The sequence below is a fragment of the Cucumis sativus genome, chromosome 2 (genome assembly GCF_000004075.3).
Source record: "Cucumis sativus cultivar 9930 chromosome 2, Cucumber_9930_V3, whole genome shotgun sequence".
Taxonomy (NCBI): Eukaryota; Viridiplantae; Streptophyta; class Magnoliopsida; order Cucurbitales; family Cucurbitaceae; genus Cucumis; species Cucumis sativus.
Window position 1 is genome coordinate 16,865,979 of NC_026656.2, and position 15,532 is coordinate 16,881,510.

The 15,532-nt window shown below is 28.6% G+C and overlaps 3 protein-coding genes across 3 annotated transcripts; 2 read left to right on the top strand and 1 right to left on the bottom strand.

Moving 5' to 3' along the window:
• The first annotated feature begins 2,511 nt into the window (after window positions 1-2,511).
• On the top strand, window positions 2,512-4,152 carry LOC101214641. Its single transcript, XM_004143032.3, has one exon. It carries the CDS (start codon window positions 2,618-2,620, stop codon window positions 3,824-3,826), a length of 1,209 nt encoding a protein of 402 aa, XP_004143080.2. The 5' UTR covers window positions 2,512-2,617; the 3' UTR covers window positions 3,827-4,152.
• Window positions 4,153-6,048: 1,896 nt separating this feature from the next.
• On the top strand, window positions 6,049-7,672 carry LOC101214403 (peroxidase 64). Its single transcript, XM_004143031.3, has 4 exons — window positions 6,049-6,328; window positions 6,435-6,623; window positions 6,721-6,883; window positions 7,001-7,672. The coding sequence occupies exons 1-4, from the start codon at window positions 6,125-6,127 to the stop codon at window positions 7,396-7,398; spliced, it is 954 nt and encodes a 317-aa protein (XP_004143079.1). The 5' UTR covers window positions 6,049-6,124; the 3' UTR covers window positions 7,399-7,672.
• A 3,824-nt stretch (window positions 7,673-11,496) lies between these two features.
• Window positions 11,497-14,177, bottom strand: LOC101214163 (UPF0496 protein At1g20180). The gene is made up of 3 exons (XM_031880752.1): window positions 14,015-14,177; window positions 12,559-13,138; window positions 11,497-12,067 (listed from the first exon to the last, which is right to left on the bottom strand). Exons 1-3 carry the CDS (start codon window positions 14,067-14,069, stop codon window positions 11,563-11,565), a joined length of 1,140 nt encoding a protein of 379 aa, XP_031736612.1. The 5' UTR covers window positions 14,070-14,177; the 3' UTR covers window positions 11,497-11,562.
• Window positions 14,178-15,532: the final 1,355 nt, after the last annotated feature.

Here is a 15,532-nt window from a genome sequence, read left to right on the forward strand (position 1 = left end):
TATAATATATATTATTTAGTAAATTTTTTAAAATATAAAAAAGTGAAAAATGTTGTATTTATATTTGACATTATTTTACGAGATGGTCTAAATTTTAAATTCAAATTGTTATTAAAACTATATTATGCATTATTTAATAAATTATTTAAAATATAAAACAAAAAAACAAAAAAAATTGTATATATATTTGTCATTATTATAAGGGATGTTGGTGCAATTTTGTCCCGCAACAAAATAGCAGATTTAGTTAAGATTTACTAAATTTGAATGTTGTTTACAAAATACAGTATATTTGTGTTATTTTCAATATCATGTCTCATTTTTTGGTCTATTCAAATCTGTTGTATTTGGAATATGTGAATTATCATATACCTATGGGAATGATACTACATCTTGATGACCAAATTTTTTACCTTTTTGTGTATGTCCCAAATTTGTTGTTTATAACATCATTCATACTCGACATATGCTATGTTTGGAAAATCTTAATTCTATTGGTTATTATGAAGTTTGGTTAGTTAAACAACTGTGATTATGATTCAATGACACTATTTAAGCAATCATTCTTATTATTGTTGGTTTTGTAACAAATTCATCTTAATGTTAAGGTTTTTGGATTGATAACGTATATGATTATATGAGCAAATAAAAATTAGTATTTGAACATATGATCATGATATAGATTAAGACACAACCTGTTGAAACTGTTTAGAAGAGTATAACCTGTTGAAACTATTTAGAATATATATTTGAAACTGAATTGTGTACATAATTGTAATAGGGCACATAAGTTGCTGATGAGGAAATAAATAGATTGATCAAGTCAATCGATGAGAAAATTATATATGATGAAATAAAGAAAAAAGAAGAAGTGATATAGTACTAAATGATTTGAATATGTTTGTATAATGAGTGATTGGAATATGTTTGTATAATGAGTGACTATAAGATTTTAAAAATTGTGGATCACACGTTAATATAAACATAATTTAAAAACATGTCTCAAAATAATTATTCAATACAATTGGCACAATAAAATAATTTAAAAAAAAATAAAAATCAACAAATTAGCATGATTTTAGATAAGATAAAACTTTAACTTTAATTTGTTATTAACCATACATATTTTGGAGCTATTTAAATTTAAATTTTTTATAAATATTTTGTAAATAATCCAAAATCTTGAATTTATGTTTGCCATTATTTGAAGATGTCAACCAAATAACATGATATGATTTTAGGGATGATATAATTTTTAATAAGATATGTAGATAATCGTAGTTAGGTTGAATTTATGTTTGCATTATTTGAGAGATATCAACGGAACTAAATATCACTATTTTAGGAATGAATTTATTTTAATAAAATAAATGGTAATGGTAATTAACACGATTTTAGGGAATGATAAAATTTTAAATTCAAATTGTTATAAACCATATATATTTTGGAGGTATTTAAATTCAAATTTATTTTATAAATATTTTGAAATATAAATATTTCGAAGATGTTGAATTTATGTTTGTCATTATTTTAGGAATATGATCATTTAAAAGAATTCAAATTAATAATTTTAGTGGAGGTTATAAAATCTAACTCCACCTTGTTATTATAAATATGAAAAATATGTATTGTATAATGAAATATTAATAAATATTAAAAAAAATTATGAAAGGAAAAATGGTAAAATTATGAAATTATATTAGCCAATATTTTAGGATGACAGAAAAAAATTGAATTCAAATAGTTATTACTATATATATTATGAATTATAGAAATGCATAGTTAATTAATTGATTTAAACCTAAAAGTCTAAAATGGTGTATAATTTGCATATATAAATCTAGGTGATGTTAGTGTAATATTATTTACTTTGAAAATAAAAAATTATTTAATATTTTTCAAAATTGAGGATTTTTACAAATACTCTTTGAAATTATGTATCAATTTTTATCTATGCAAATATAGTGTATTTCACGAAAAAGAATTTTTGTATACAAAGGATATAATCGGTTAATTTTTGAGTTTGTTCTCTTTTTTTTTTTTTTTTTTGACATTATAATTCTTATCTCTCGTTTGAAACTAGGGATAGTTACAAATTTAACTATTAGATGCAAAATAATTAAGTATATAACAACATTTTAAAAAATTGCAAATATAGCAAAATTTGTCAAATTTTATCAATAATAGAAGTCTATCACCAATAGACAATGTTATAAATATCAGTCTATCATAGATAGATCATACAAATCTATTAAAGATACAAGTCCATCAGCGACAGTTTGCTATATTTGTAAACTTTTTAAATGTTAGTTTTATGTTTGATTATTATTGGTAAATGGTTATCAAGTATAATGAGTGGTTTTGCAACTAATGGGCTTTTAAGCCCAAACAAGTAGATGCCTAAGAAATTGGGCCAAAGTCGAGCAAAGTTAAGCCCAAATAGTTGGTCTATTTGCTTCAAATATTTATTAGGGTGTAATAGTTATTAACACTTCACTTGTTTGTTTTTATGGTTAAAATAAGTTTAGGGTTGTAGGAACTACTGTGTTCAACAGAACCCCAATCGTCACAAGTAGCACTCGGCAGTCGGTGGATACATGCCCACCCAAACCTCTTTATGACCAATTTTCTACTCAAACCTTCTCTACTACGTCTCTTTGCTCAAGATCTCCGGGATTTCACACACAACAACACCACAATTGGCCTCAAATTCCTTTCTTCTCTCTCTCAAACCCCTCAATCAACCAACGATCCCACTGTCGATTACCTCATCCACACCATCGGCCTCTCCAAGGCTTCAGCTCTCGCCGCTGCCAAGCAAATCCGTCTCAAACCAACCGCGCATCCCGACTCCGTTCTTGCACTCTTTAACGCCTATGGATTCACACCCTCCCACATTGCCAGCATCTTTAGCAGACGACCCAGTCTCCTCCTTGCCAATCCCGACACAACACTCAAGCCCAAGTTCGAGTTTCTCTCCAGAAACGGCATATCTGGCAACTTTCTCGCCGACGTAATCGATAGGGACCCATTGATTCTCTGTAGGAGCCTGGACAAGCAGATTGTTCCATGTATTGATTTTCTCATAAATTTCTTTGGGTCTACTGATTGTATTGTTTCGCTATTTTCTACTGCACATAGGACTCGTGTTTTGCACACATTTTCTGAATTCGTGGCTCCTAATATCGAAGTATTGAGAGCTAATGGAGTGCTCGATTCCAACATTGCTAAACTGCTTTGGATGCGCCCGATTGCACTCTCCAGGGATGTGGAATGGTTTACTGACATTGTCGAGAAGACAAGGGAAAGGGGGTTCAATCCTTCGAGTTTGATGTTTATTCATGGGCTGTGTACACTTTCATCGATGAGCAAGGACAAATGGTTATCGAAATTGCATCTTTTTAGAAGTTTTGGGTGGTCAGACGAGCAGTTTCAATCTATGTTTCTCAAGAAACCCTTTGTCATGAATTCGTCCGAGGAGCATTTAAAGAGGGCATTGGATTTCTTTGTGATCAAATGGGACTGGACATGGGAAGATATTTCCAAGTACTCACTTTTGCTCAATTTTAGTCTTGAAAAGAGGCTGATACCGAGGTCGTCTATCCTTCAGCACCTGATATCAAAAGGTTTTATCAAGAGGAAGAGTGTTGGCAGTGCATTGAATAGTCCCGAGCATAAGTTCTTAGAGAAGTTTGTGATGAAGTATCTTTCAGAAGATCCCAATCTATTAGAGATGTACCAAGAGAAGAAGAAGATGGCACTTTGTGAGAGATCAGAGGCTGTAGGTTTGTGTGCAAAGCTTGATCTTAGAACTGTGATTTGCTGATAACCGACATCATATGATAGTTATAGCATTTTGATCTTTTAGGAATGTACCAACTTGGCATGAGACTGCGCCAAGAGAAGTAAGTAGTTATGATGCTTAATTTTAAAGATCGGTATCATTGATGATTGGGGCCGGGTTTCTCTTACATTTACAAGAGAGAAAGATTGTTGTTCTCTTTGGTTAGCGGGTCTGTATCTCTTGTTTTGTTTGCTTGTTCTTCTTCTCGCTTCCTTTTGGAAGATTATTATATCTTAGAATTTATTCATTTATATCAATCAACCAAAAGTTTGATCATCTGGTTAGTGTATATATTTGGAATTCAACTACATGTGCAAACTCAAGTTTCGATTCTCTTCCCATTTATTTTCCTTATCATATTATGATTATATCATAAAACTATTTGTAGTAGTCATAGTCACAAAAATCTAACCTTATTTATCGTAACTCTTGTACAATACAAGATAGTCTTTGTTTATAATCTAACAAAATGCTATAAATCATATCGACAACGTCAAATCAAGTAAATCCCACTCACAAGAAACACACCAATATTATAATTTTACAGTACATTTCTTTAGATATTCTAGTGTTATTTCTTTTCTTTATATTTTAAATTAACAAAAATAGAAAAAAAGTGTAGCAAATAGTAAATATAAAATTGAGAGTTTTGAAATCCCAAACAACCACTTAATCTAATCATTAGCAATGTGTACTAATCACTATATACATATAGAGAGAAACATTATAGTTCAGTCAAAATAAAATAGAAAATAATACAAAAGTAGGATTTGAACTTAGGGATCGTTTTACCATTAAGTTATTAACTTCTAATATTAGCATTATTTCATTTCTTACGTATTCAACATAAAAAAAAGTATAAAGTTGAAGGAACTTTCTCTACTAAATTAATTGGTATCTAACTTCTTTCCTTATATATATTATGACACATTTAAATTTCAATATATATATATAATGACATGAATGTGGTCAATCATTTTTTAGAAAGGAGGGAAAAAAGTAAACGCAACTTTAATAATTTATATAGTTTGGTGTATAATATAATACAGGGGAGAGAAGAAAAAAAAAAAAGAAGAAGATATGGAGTAATAATGTAATGTTGTCTAAGTTTTATCAAATCCAATAATTAATAATTGATAATTAGTTGTTATGAATAATGAAGTTTGGAGTTTGTGGACATTGAGGAGTCGTTATAAAAGTGATTATTTGACTGCTTAACTACCCCCTTCCTTTTCCTTTCATTTTAGTTTAATTGTTTTATTTTAAAGTATTCTATTTGTTCTATTTTGATTTCGGTCGTGTTTGATAACTATTTAGTTATCGGTCTTAAAATATAGAATTTTTAAATAATATTATAAATATTAACGTTACTTTAACTTTAAGATACTAAAACTAAATAATTAAAATTACATGAATTAAGCCAAATATATTTAGACTAAAATAGCTCATCCAATAGTATAGATTGGTTGCTTTTACATCAAGGGTTGATTTACGCAAATCATGGAAAGTCACTTTGACTTTTTCTTCTTGTTTTTATCAAATTATATCCTAATTCTTAATTTTATGATTACATATCAACATTTTTTTTTTTTTAGAAAATTTATAATCCAATAAGATAGAATGAAATTAATAGTTTAATATTAAATTTCAAGTGTAAGTTTAAGAGATTTTGATATTTTTTAAATCTCTATAAAAAGAGAAATTAATTTTCACGATCTGAAAAATTGCATTGAAAAGTGTGGTAGAACTTAATACAATAGATCTAAAATTTTAACAAAAATAAAAAATTATTTAAAAAGAGTCTATTACAATATAGCTAACACTTTTATATCTATATATACTAAAGAGATAAAACTATAAGAGTATCTCAGGTTTACATTTAAATGCTTGTAAATGTTAACCTTTTTTTAATACAACAAACGCATATGGAATAATTGAACTTGTTGACGTTTAAAGATATACTCTTGCCAACATGGTTAAGTTAAATTTTGTCCAATGTTGCATGTATATAATTTGGTACTATATGTTATATTATGAAGCAATCTCATTCCAATCATTTTTTAATGTTGGGCCCTTAAAAATAGTTAACTTTAACATCACAACTCCACCCAAAACAGTGGTTTTGGATCACCAAACATTCCAACAACTATCTTCCCATCCATAACCACTCTCTTACTTCCCTTTTCCATACATATAAATACTCTCACACTCCTTATTTTCGAATCACCACCACTCAACATTTTTTATTCCATTACTTCAAATAACCCTCTACTCAAAATCATGTCTAGTCTCTTCTTCACCTTTCTTCTCCTCTTTTTTTCCTTGCTTCTTCCTTCTCTCAATGCCTTGAGCCACCATTACTATGACCACACATGCCCTAATCTCGAGTCCATCGTCGCTCGAGAAGTTCGCTTAGCCACTGCAAACGACAAGACCGTTCCTGCTGCGTTGCTGAGAATGCACTTCCATGATTGTTTCATCAGAGTAAAAACCAAATCATTATAAACAAAGCAATACTTTATAGAGTTCGTTTAGAATGGCTTTGTAATAAGTATTGACTATGAGATGTTTGTTTTTTTCGTTTTTGAAGGGTTGCGATGGCTCTGTACTTCTCGACTCCAAGGGGAAGAACACGGCTGAAAAAGATGGCCCTCCTAATATCTCTCTCCATGCTTTTTATGTCATTGACAACGCCAAGAAAGCAATTGAATCTACTTGTCCGGGCGTAGTTTCTTGTGCTGATATCTTAGCTCTTGCTGCTCGAGATGCTGTTGTTGTGGTAATTATATTATTCTAATCAAATTATTGAGAATCGTTTTAAAATAATTCTTTAATTTGAATGAATGATTTTTACCTTTGAAAACATGTTGTGTCAGTCGGGAGGTCCTCACTGGGAAGTCCCAAAAGGAAGAAAAGATGGAAGAATCTCAAAAGCTAGTGAAACAAGACAATTACCAGCTCCCACATTCAACTTCTCTCAACTCCAACAAAGCTTCTCCCAGAGAGGCCTTTCTTTACATGATCTTGTCGCTCTTTCAGGTTGATCGTCGTCGTTATCCTGCCATCATGTTTAAATTACCGCTAAACTCAATCATTCAGTTTGTTTTAATTAAAATCTTAAGTAGTTGATAAACTAAAAATGTATTTAAATTTCAGGAGGCCACACTCTTGGATTTGCCCATTGCTCGTCATTTCAAAACCGAATCCACAACTTCAACTCGAGCCTCGATGTCGACCCATCATTGGATTCAAGCTTTGCAGCCAGTCTACGTAGGGTATGTCCAGCGAGAAACAAGGTGAAAAACGCAGGGTCAACCATGGATTCGAGTTCAACAGTATTTGACAATGCATATTACAAGCTTCTTCTTGAAGGGAAGAGCATATTTTCATCAGATCAATCTTTGCTTTCAACACCAAAAACAAAGGCTTTGGTTTCAAAATTTGCCAACGAACAACATCTGTTTGAGAAAGCTTTTGTTAAGTCCATGGTGAAGATGAGTCAGATAGCCGGCGCCGGGCAAGAGGTTCGGCTGAACTGCAGGCTGATCAGATGAAATTTAATGTATGTGTATGGATAAATTTTCATTTAAAATTTTTTTTGGGGGGTGATAATTAATGGGGGTGGGTTTTGGAAAGCTTTGGTTTGTGTGGAAAAAATGTGATACTATTTATTTTAATAGGAAAAAAAGAGGGGGTTGAAGTTTTTGTTTTGTTTGTGTGTGTGTGGGAAATATTGATACTTGTAATTTGAAGAATTGTATTTTCTTCTTTTCATATAAGACAAGAATGTGAATCGTTCAATTCATGCCAATTACTATATTATACTTTTGTGTGATTCTTTTATTATGTTTATTTTCATAATTGAATACCCTAATAAATAATCAATAATTCATTTCAATAAGTCGTTGTCAAATGATATATCCAAGGGTGTATATTTTATCCAAACTATTGTTATGATTACTATTTTAATTTTTAACACTTAAAAAAACAAAAAAGAAATTTATCTTCCAACCTCTTATAATTACTATTAAAAAATACTGCATACTTTCTCTTTAAAAATTGAAATATTTATTTTGGACAAGTTGTAAAAACCATTTATAAAGTAATGTAGTAACCGTAATTATATTCTTTCAAAATTTCAATAATAACAACTAGACTTTTAAACTTTAAAATGTGATAAAATTGAGCGTTCAAACGTACCGTAACTACAAAAATTGAATTCATATATGATAAAAATTGAATTCTTGAAATTATATTAGTGATTTTACGAGTTTGATTTTAAAATTTAAGTAAGTTTAAATTTTAATTTTTAGTTTTGAAAGTATAATGGTTGTAATTTAATATTGGTTTTTACATTTTATTACTTTGTTTGTTGGGTTAGGAGAATTGGAAAAGGACATTGGTGGTTTGGTTTTAATTTCCGCTACTTTTGGTTGCTTTCATGACTTTATCCTTTTTCTCGAGAAAGGGGACACCAATAGTTAATCAACTCCACATTACATTCATTCATCTACTTTCTCTTATTATCAATATAGAATTTGTTTTTATACGTTTTTTATTCTTTTTTTTTTTGCACCACAAAACTATTGGCACTAAGACCATATTATTAATTTTTTCACTATATATATATATATACATATTATTACACTTTTATGAACATGTCGAACATTTTCAATAATATTTTAATGTTAATTTTTTCTTTAATAAAACCATTGGAGTATGTTTCTTTTATTAAATGTTTTCAAATTTGTAATATGATACCACAACCCGTTAACCAATTAAGTGATTTCACTTGGTAGATTTGAAATTTTGTTATTGAGAGATGATATTTTGTATAATCAAAAACTAAAATTTTAGAAAACAAATAGAAATTGGTAAGTACTAATTAGTTCATAAAATATTTATAAATTAGAAATGAGGATGAAATTTCTTTTAAAGAATGGTGGCTGTCAGTGGTCTGACACGTATCATCAAGGGTCATGTGAGTCTTTTTATGTGGAAGTTCCAATGAATCTTGTGATAAGAATGGTGATTACCAAATTAAATAACAATATATAATATAAACTATATGTTACAATATATACTTTTGATGTGTAAATTAACATTTCCTTCAATTATAATATTCTAGTTTTAAATATCGAACTATTGTATTAAATAGTTTCCTTTATAATTTTAAAAACATAGTTTAATTATGCAAACTAAAATGATATTTAATTTTAACATAACTTATAGATGTCTCTAATCTTTTATTTAATAAAACCTTCCATAACTTAACATTTAACTTTCCAACATTTGAAATGTTTAACATGTGCCAAACTTTTAATTTTTTTAAAAACAGAATCTATTATTCAAAATTTAAAATTGAAAGATTATTAAGCCTATACAAAATCCTAATAGTTACATGGAGTTGAAAATTTATCAAATATTACAAGGAGCTAAGGGAAATAAAACTAACAAAATTATGAAATAACGCATTGTCTAACCTTTTAGTTTGAACATAAAATTTAAATATTTGAATATAACAAAAAAGAAGTAATCATTTAATAATTCTAAAACAAATAGGCTCATTTACTTTAATAGAAACAATACAATGTATTTATTTTTCTCAAGAAGGAAAGTAGGATTATTTTAGGGGTAATAATAAGAATAAATTGAGTAATAATAATAATAGTTTTGTGGAAGCGGAGACGTCTCTTTTCCCTCTCTCACCTAAGTTTCGCACTTCTTCATCTTAACCATTATTATTTATTATTATTCACGTGTTTCATACTTTTTTATTACCATCAATTTATAAATAAAACTCCATTAATAAAAAATTTTAAAAAATACACATTTTCCCATTTTCATCATAACCCAATTTAAATACCTGACCTTAAATCGATCATTTATAATTTATATTTTATAACAGTTTGAATATATGCTATATAATTGTTAAATATGTTTTAACTATTAGATAAATATTTAAAAAATTGTCTTATTAAAAAAGCTATACTATTAGTTGAATAAACATGGGGAACGTGTCATTAAACGATGTTAAATTAATAATAGAGATATCATAACACATAAATTGAGTTTTAGAAAATATAGCTTATCTAGTTAGATTTTTATATATATCTTTATTATGTAGTTAAATATTCATAAAAGTTATGTTGGAAATTTTTGGATCATGCTGTTTGTTATACTCAATGATATGGAGATTTGGGGTTTAACATATAAATAGATATCTAAGAGAAATACATTATATTAAATTTTAATGAAATGTGAGGAAATAGAGTTGAAATTTCAAACGTAAATTAAGGATATTGATTTTTTTTTTTTTTTTTTGACTCTGTTTCTTTCACCATAAATGAATTAAAATTGTGGGCAGGAGCAAGTTGTCACTCTTTCCCATCAAATGATAAATAATACGTAAAAATTGTTGTGATATTGATCAGAAGCACACAACAGAATTTTGGATAGAAAGAAAAATATAATATAACAATAATAATAAATAAATAAATTACTAAAATAAAATTCTTTAAAAAAAAAAAAACCTCTTAACTTTTTCCATTATCCCCAAAAGTATTTGAAATTTTTTGTGTGAAATTAGGAGATCTGTGAAAGACCTAGGTAGATGGTGAATTAAATGAACAATAATTATGGTGTGTTGTCTTAAGACACATAGACAACTAAATAGATAGTTATATTTTGACACATATAAAAGATGAACATCTATTTATAATATAAATTTATTATGTCATATTGTTTGGAAGGACTATTTTTTTAAAACCAACAAAGTTGATTATGATGTTTATATTGTTATTTACCACAAATTATTTTTGTGACTTATCAATTTGTAAACAACCAGTTGAATAAAAATAGCAATAGAAGTTCTAACCTTGAATACTTAGGTTTGAGAGGTGGATATTTAATAGATTTCTAAATTTTATCAAATATGTAAATGTAACATACTCATCATCAACCTTAGCTTTTATATTTATATAATATCTCTAGTGAACTTTCTAAGTATTTAATAGATTATGAGGACTAATTTCAATAAACTATCTCAAGTTTATGTATAAAAACAAAAAGAATTTTGTGTCTAATAGAATTACAAGAAACTAATAGCAATATATATTTAAAAAAATTATTATACTAAATGAAAAATCATTTTAGTACCACTTAGTACCTTGCAATTTCGAGTTATGAGAACAATGTCGATATTACATATATAATCAAAGTCATTAGTGTTGCATATAATTTAAAAATAATAATTAAAGAATGGTTTATAAATAGTCATATGAGAATTCCAAATGAAACGAGCATGTAGCATGTGAAAAACTCTTAATTAACCTTACTAAACTCTTAATTAACCTTACTTCTAGCATGTTTAATTAAACTATAAATTCTATTATTTTGTAGTGATTTAAATATCATAGTGTGATATACATTCAACATACCACAACATTGTAAGAATATAACTTATATGCAAGTCAATTAGAATAATTCAAATAAGAGAACGAGTTGATAGATCAAACCTTGGAGAGACGCATGCAACATGATTCAACACAAATGAGATTTGATCACGCCAACCTATTGGATTTATGTTTATCTCAAAAAAGAAATTGAATATACTTGCTGAGCCAAACAATAACTTTAAGGTCCTCTCACACTATTGAAAATCAAATTAATTAATTGTTAATAAATATTCTATTGGTACAATATCTCCCTAAAATTCATCAACAACTTTGATCCATATCTCCCATAGTTTCATCCATAACAAGCCTTCTAGACCTATTTATTGTATGAAAACACAAATATATATGTTGTTGAAGCTCCTTCATTTGCTCAACAATGGCTTCATCTTCTACGACAAACTCCTTCAATATCTCACACCTTGATCTGCTGCTTCTCATCCACATCTCTCCCACTGCTCTCAAATGCTCCACCTCCACGTCAAGCCTGGCAGCCATCCGACTCAACGTGTCCAAATCATTCATCGTAATATACGTCCCTCTCGCTGCAATCTCCATTTGCTGGAGAGACGTCTCCGGCGTAAAAGGGAGCTTATAATCTCTCTTAACCTTCTTCTTCAATAAGCCCACAAAGCAAGCAATCAATAACCCGGGCGCTGCCACGATGCCCACGAGACTGTGCAAAGCCAGAAGTAGTAGAGCCACCAGAACCGCCGCGTTTGATATCAATAAACAACCTTTGGCTACTCTCTTCCTTATTCTTTTCAACCTGGTTTAGAATATATTATGATCAATATATGTTGTTTAATATTTACTTTGATCCAAAAGATTTAAAACAATGCAAGGTTGCGCAAATTGGGTAGTAGTTTCTTTTTACGTACTTCTAGTTCAAACAATTGCATGTGCTGTCAAGGCTACGGCCATTATTCAACTATCAATATTTAAAATAGTAATCGATGTTTTATCTATTTTGATTAACGTAAAATGAATTTTTAGTTTACCTCACAAGACACAACCATTAGAAGTTAAAAGTTCAAGATCGAAATCAAAATTAAAAAGTAAGAATTTTTTACCATTAAAAGTTTAAGAACTTGTATTTTTTTAAAAAAACACTAAAAAAATTTAAGAACTTGTTGAATTTTTTTTAAAACACTAAAGTCCATAATTATATTTGACATGCAAATTTAAAAGTTCAAGATCGATAAAAAACAAAACTCTTCAACCGGTAGGACCTAATTAAAATTTACAATTTAAACTTACCTCAACTTTCTTCGAGTTTCATTCTGCTTGCTTGCAAGTTTCTGCAACAACTCAGAATGAGATTCATGCAACGCAAGAAACCGACTCCCAATTTGATTAAGAATGGAGAAATTAGGGTTTTTCAAACGAGAGAAAAAAGAAGACAATATTAACGGATCATCCTCCCCATAAACACGGCCATGATTACCATTGTCGTCATCGCCCGCCCTTAAAGCCATTGTAGTAAGCTTGACAGTAGCATTGACAAGAATGTGGTGATTGATTTTAGTTTGATTCAAAGCTTGAAGAAGAAGTTGGCAAGTTTCGAAAGCTTCAAAGCTAGCTTGGAAATATTGAATTAAAAGATCATGGTCGTGGACATGGCCGCCATTGGAGGTGATGTTGTGAAGAAGCATATCTTGATCTGGCTCGAGAAGACATGATATTAATGACGATGGTGATGATGTGTTGTTGGTTATTGCTGTGAATTCAACGTAAGAGTTTGTTCTAAAGGCTGCTTGGTATTCTTCGTTAAGGTTTAACTTGTTGGATAAGGCATTTGCATTAGCCTTGTTCTTTTTTGATGATGATCTCTCTCTACCTGTGTGTGACCAAAATTAATAAAATCAAATTAAAATACACATTGTATTATATATATATCCACACACATATCAAGATCAAAACCCACAAGCAAAATCTAATATACTTAACATTAATTAAATTATATTTGAAACTTTTAGATTTGTTTGTTTGTTTGTTTTTAATTTTGAATTTTACGTGTAATAGTTTTTTGGATCAAGATTGATATACAATTGAATTTTATGTTTAATGTGACTAAAATTTTAATTTTGTATAATAGTTTCTTAAACTTTTTTTTAGTGAATTATATTTCACCAATATGTTTAAAATATATTCTTTTCTTATCCAAGGTTTTTGGCATATTGTTCGGTGGACGACGACGTCCACCGGAAATATTTCTAAACCCATTTGGCATTATCTAAAATAATTTTGGTTAATTTAATAGGTTATAACAAAAAAGAAAAAGATAAGTTTGATAAATTTTAGTATGTTTTCTTTATAAATAATTTCAATATTTTGCTATTTTAAATACTTTGTAAATAGTTTTAATATTTCTTTTAAAAATATTCTTTTTTTATAATGTCATCCAAAAGAAATACTACTAAAAAACCTTTTCTATTTTATGTTTGGATTGTAATTCAAAGATTATTTTAGAAAACAAAAGGATTGAATATAAAATTACAAAAACTAATTTTCTTTCTTGTTTATATAGTCTATAGAAACAAAAGTACCCAATAACAAAAAGACGAGAGAGTTCATTGTCATTGAGAAAAATCAGTACTCGAAGGATTGTTTTTGTGATTAGTGGTTTGTTTTCAAAAACATAAAAATGAAAAATAAAAGAGGAACTAAAATAGGGTGGATATATGAATATATATATTATAAGGTTTTAGCTGACCTTTAAGAATAGAGATGGCAGATCTGAGGGATGTCCATACAGAAGAAGTTTTCATCTAAGGGAACACATAACATAAGATAACAGAAACAAAGAAAGAAGAGAATAGTTGATCTCTGTTTTTATTTCTTTCTTTATATAAAAGAAGAGAAAGGGTTTTGATTGAATTAATTTGGTGTAATGTAATGTAATGTGTTTGTTAATTATAGATAGGAGGAGTCCATAAGAAACGGAGAAGGAAGGGCACGTGGCAGGTGGCTGTTGAGGCTGCACCATTGCTTTTATTTTATCACTTTCTCTACACGTTATCCTCCCTCACACGCACCACCCTCCGCCTCTTATACACACCCTCTTCTTTTCTTTTTTATTCTCTTTATTTCCTCAATTAAATTTAATTTCATCCATATGTTTCAAACATATAATACTTGTAAAAAATAATTAAATCCATCCAATAAAATAACTCTTAATTTTCAACCATTCAAAACTATTCAATCTCTATTTATTAATTTGTTTGTGTTATACTTCTCCACATTTTTTTTCTGATGGATGTGAGATTTTCACTTTTTTTTTTATCCGCTTTTAAGAGAATAATTGAAATTTATTTGAGTACGATGTATAATTCTTACTGTATTGACATTGTTTTCAAGATAATTATATGAATTTTAACGTAATTTTACGGCTTTAAGATTAAAACACTTCAAAATCATAAATTTATCTAAAATTAAGACTTTTGAATCAAAATTCGAGATAGGGTTGTAAGTAAGGTAATCCTCAAAAAGGTAAGTTAATCTAATATGGATGACTATTACAAGAAATTGAAGAAAAAAATATTGTTTTCCCAAATTTGATAGGTGGTTGTCTTTTAATTCATTTTATGTTTCATTCAAACTCAAAATCATTTATGTTTGAAAAATCATTTTTAATGGAGGTTGCTTTTACTTTTATAGTTACAAGCATATTGTGATTTTAGTGATGTAAAATTGATCACTTTTTAACTGTTAAGTTAATATACTAATGAAATATCAAAAGGTTTAGATAATGTTAGACTCCAAGCCTAAACATACAATGTCAAGTGAACTTAGATATAAGACACATCATAAAACTAGAGAATGTGTGTCGAATTAAATTAAATTACAATTGCCAATAGAAAAATAGAGTTAATTACTTAGATTTTTGTGCTTGAAATCAACTATGGATAGAAGTTTTTATTGATAAGATAAATGGAGCCAAATATTTACGAGTTTATTGTTTGAAGAATTCATGCTTAACTAAATCAAATATATTTCTTTTTTATTAACAATGACTTTCACTAGTATAAATTACCCTCCAACTCTTTTACGGATGAAAACACATAGTTTGAAATTTGAACTCTACAAGCAATTTTGGTAAATAATACTGGAAGGATATGTGTTTTCACTTGAAAATCACTTTCTAAGCATATTTTAAAACCGAATCAATCACACTGGTTTTTTTACATCAATTTGCGTAAGTTTATGAGGAAAACTCTAAACGTACACATTG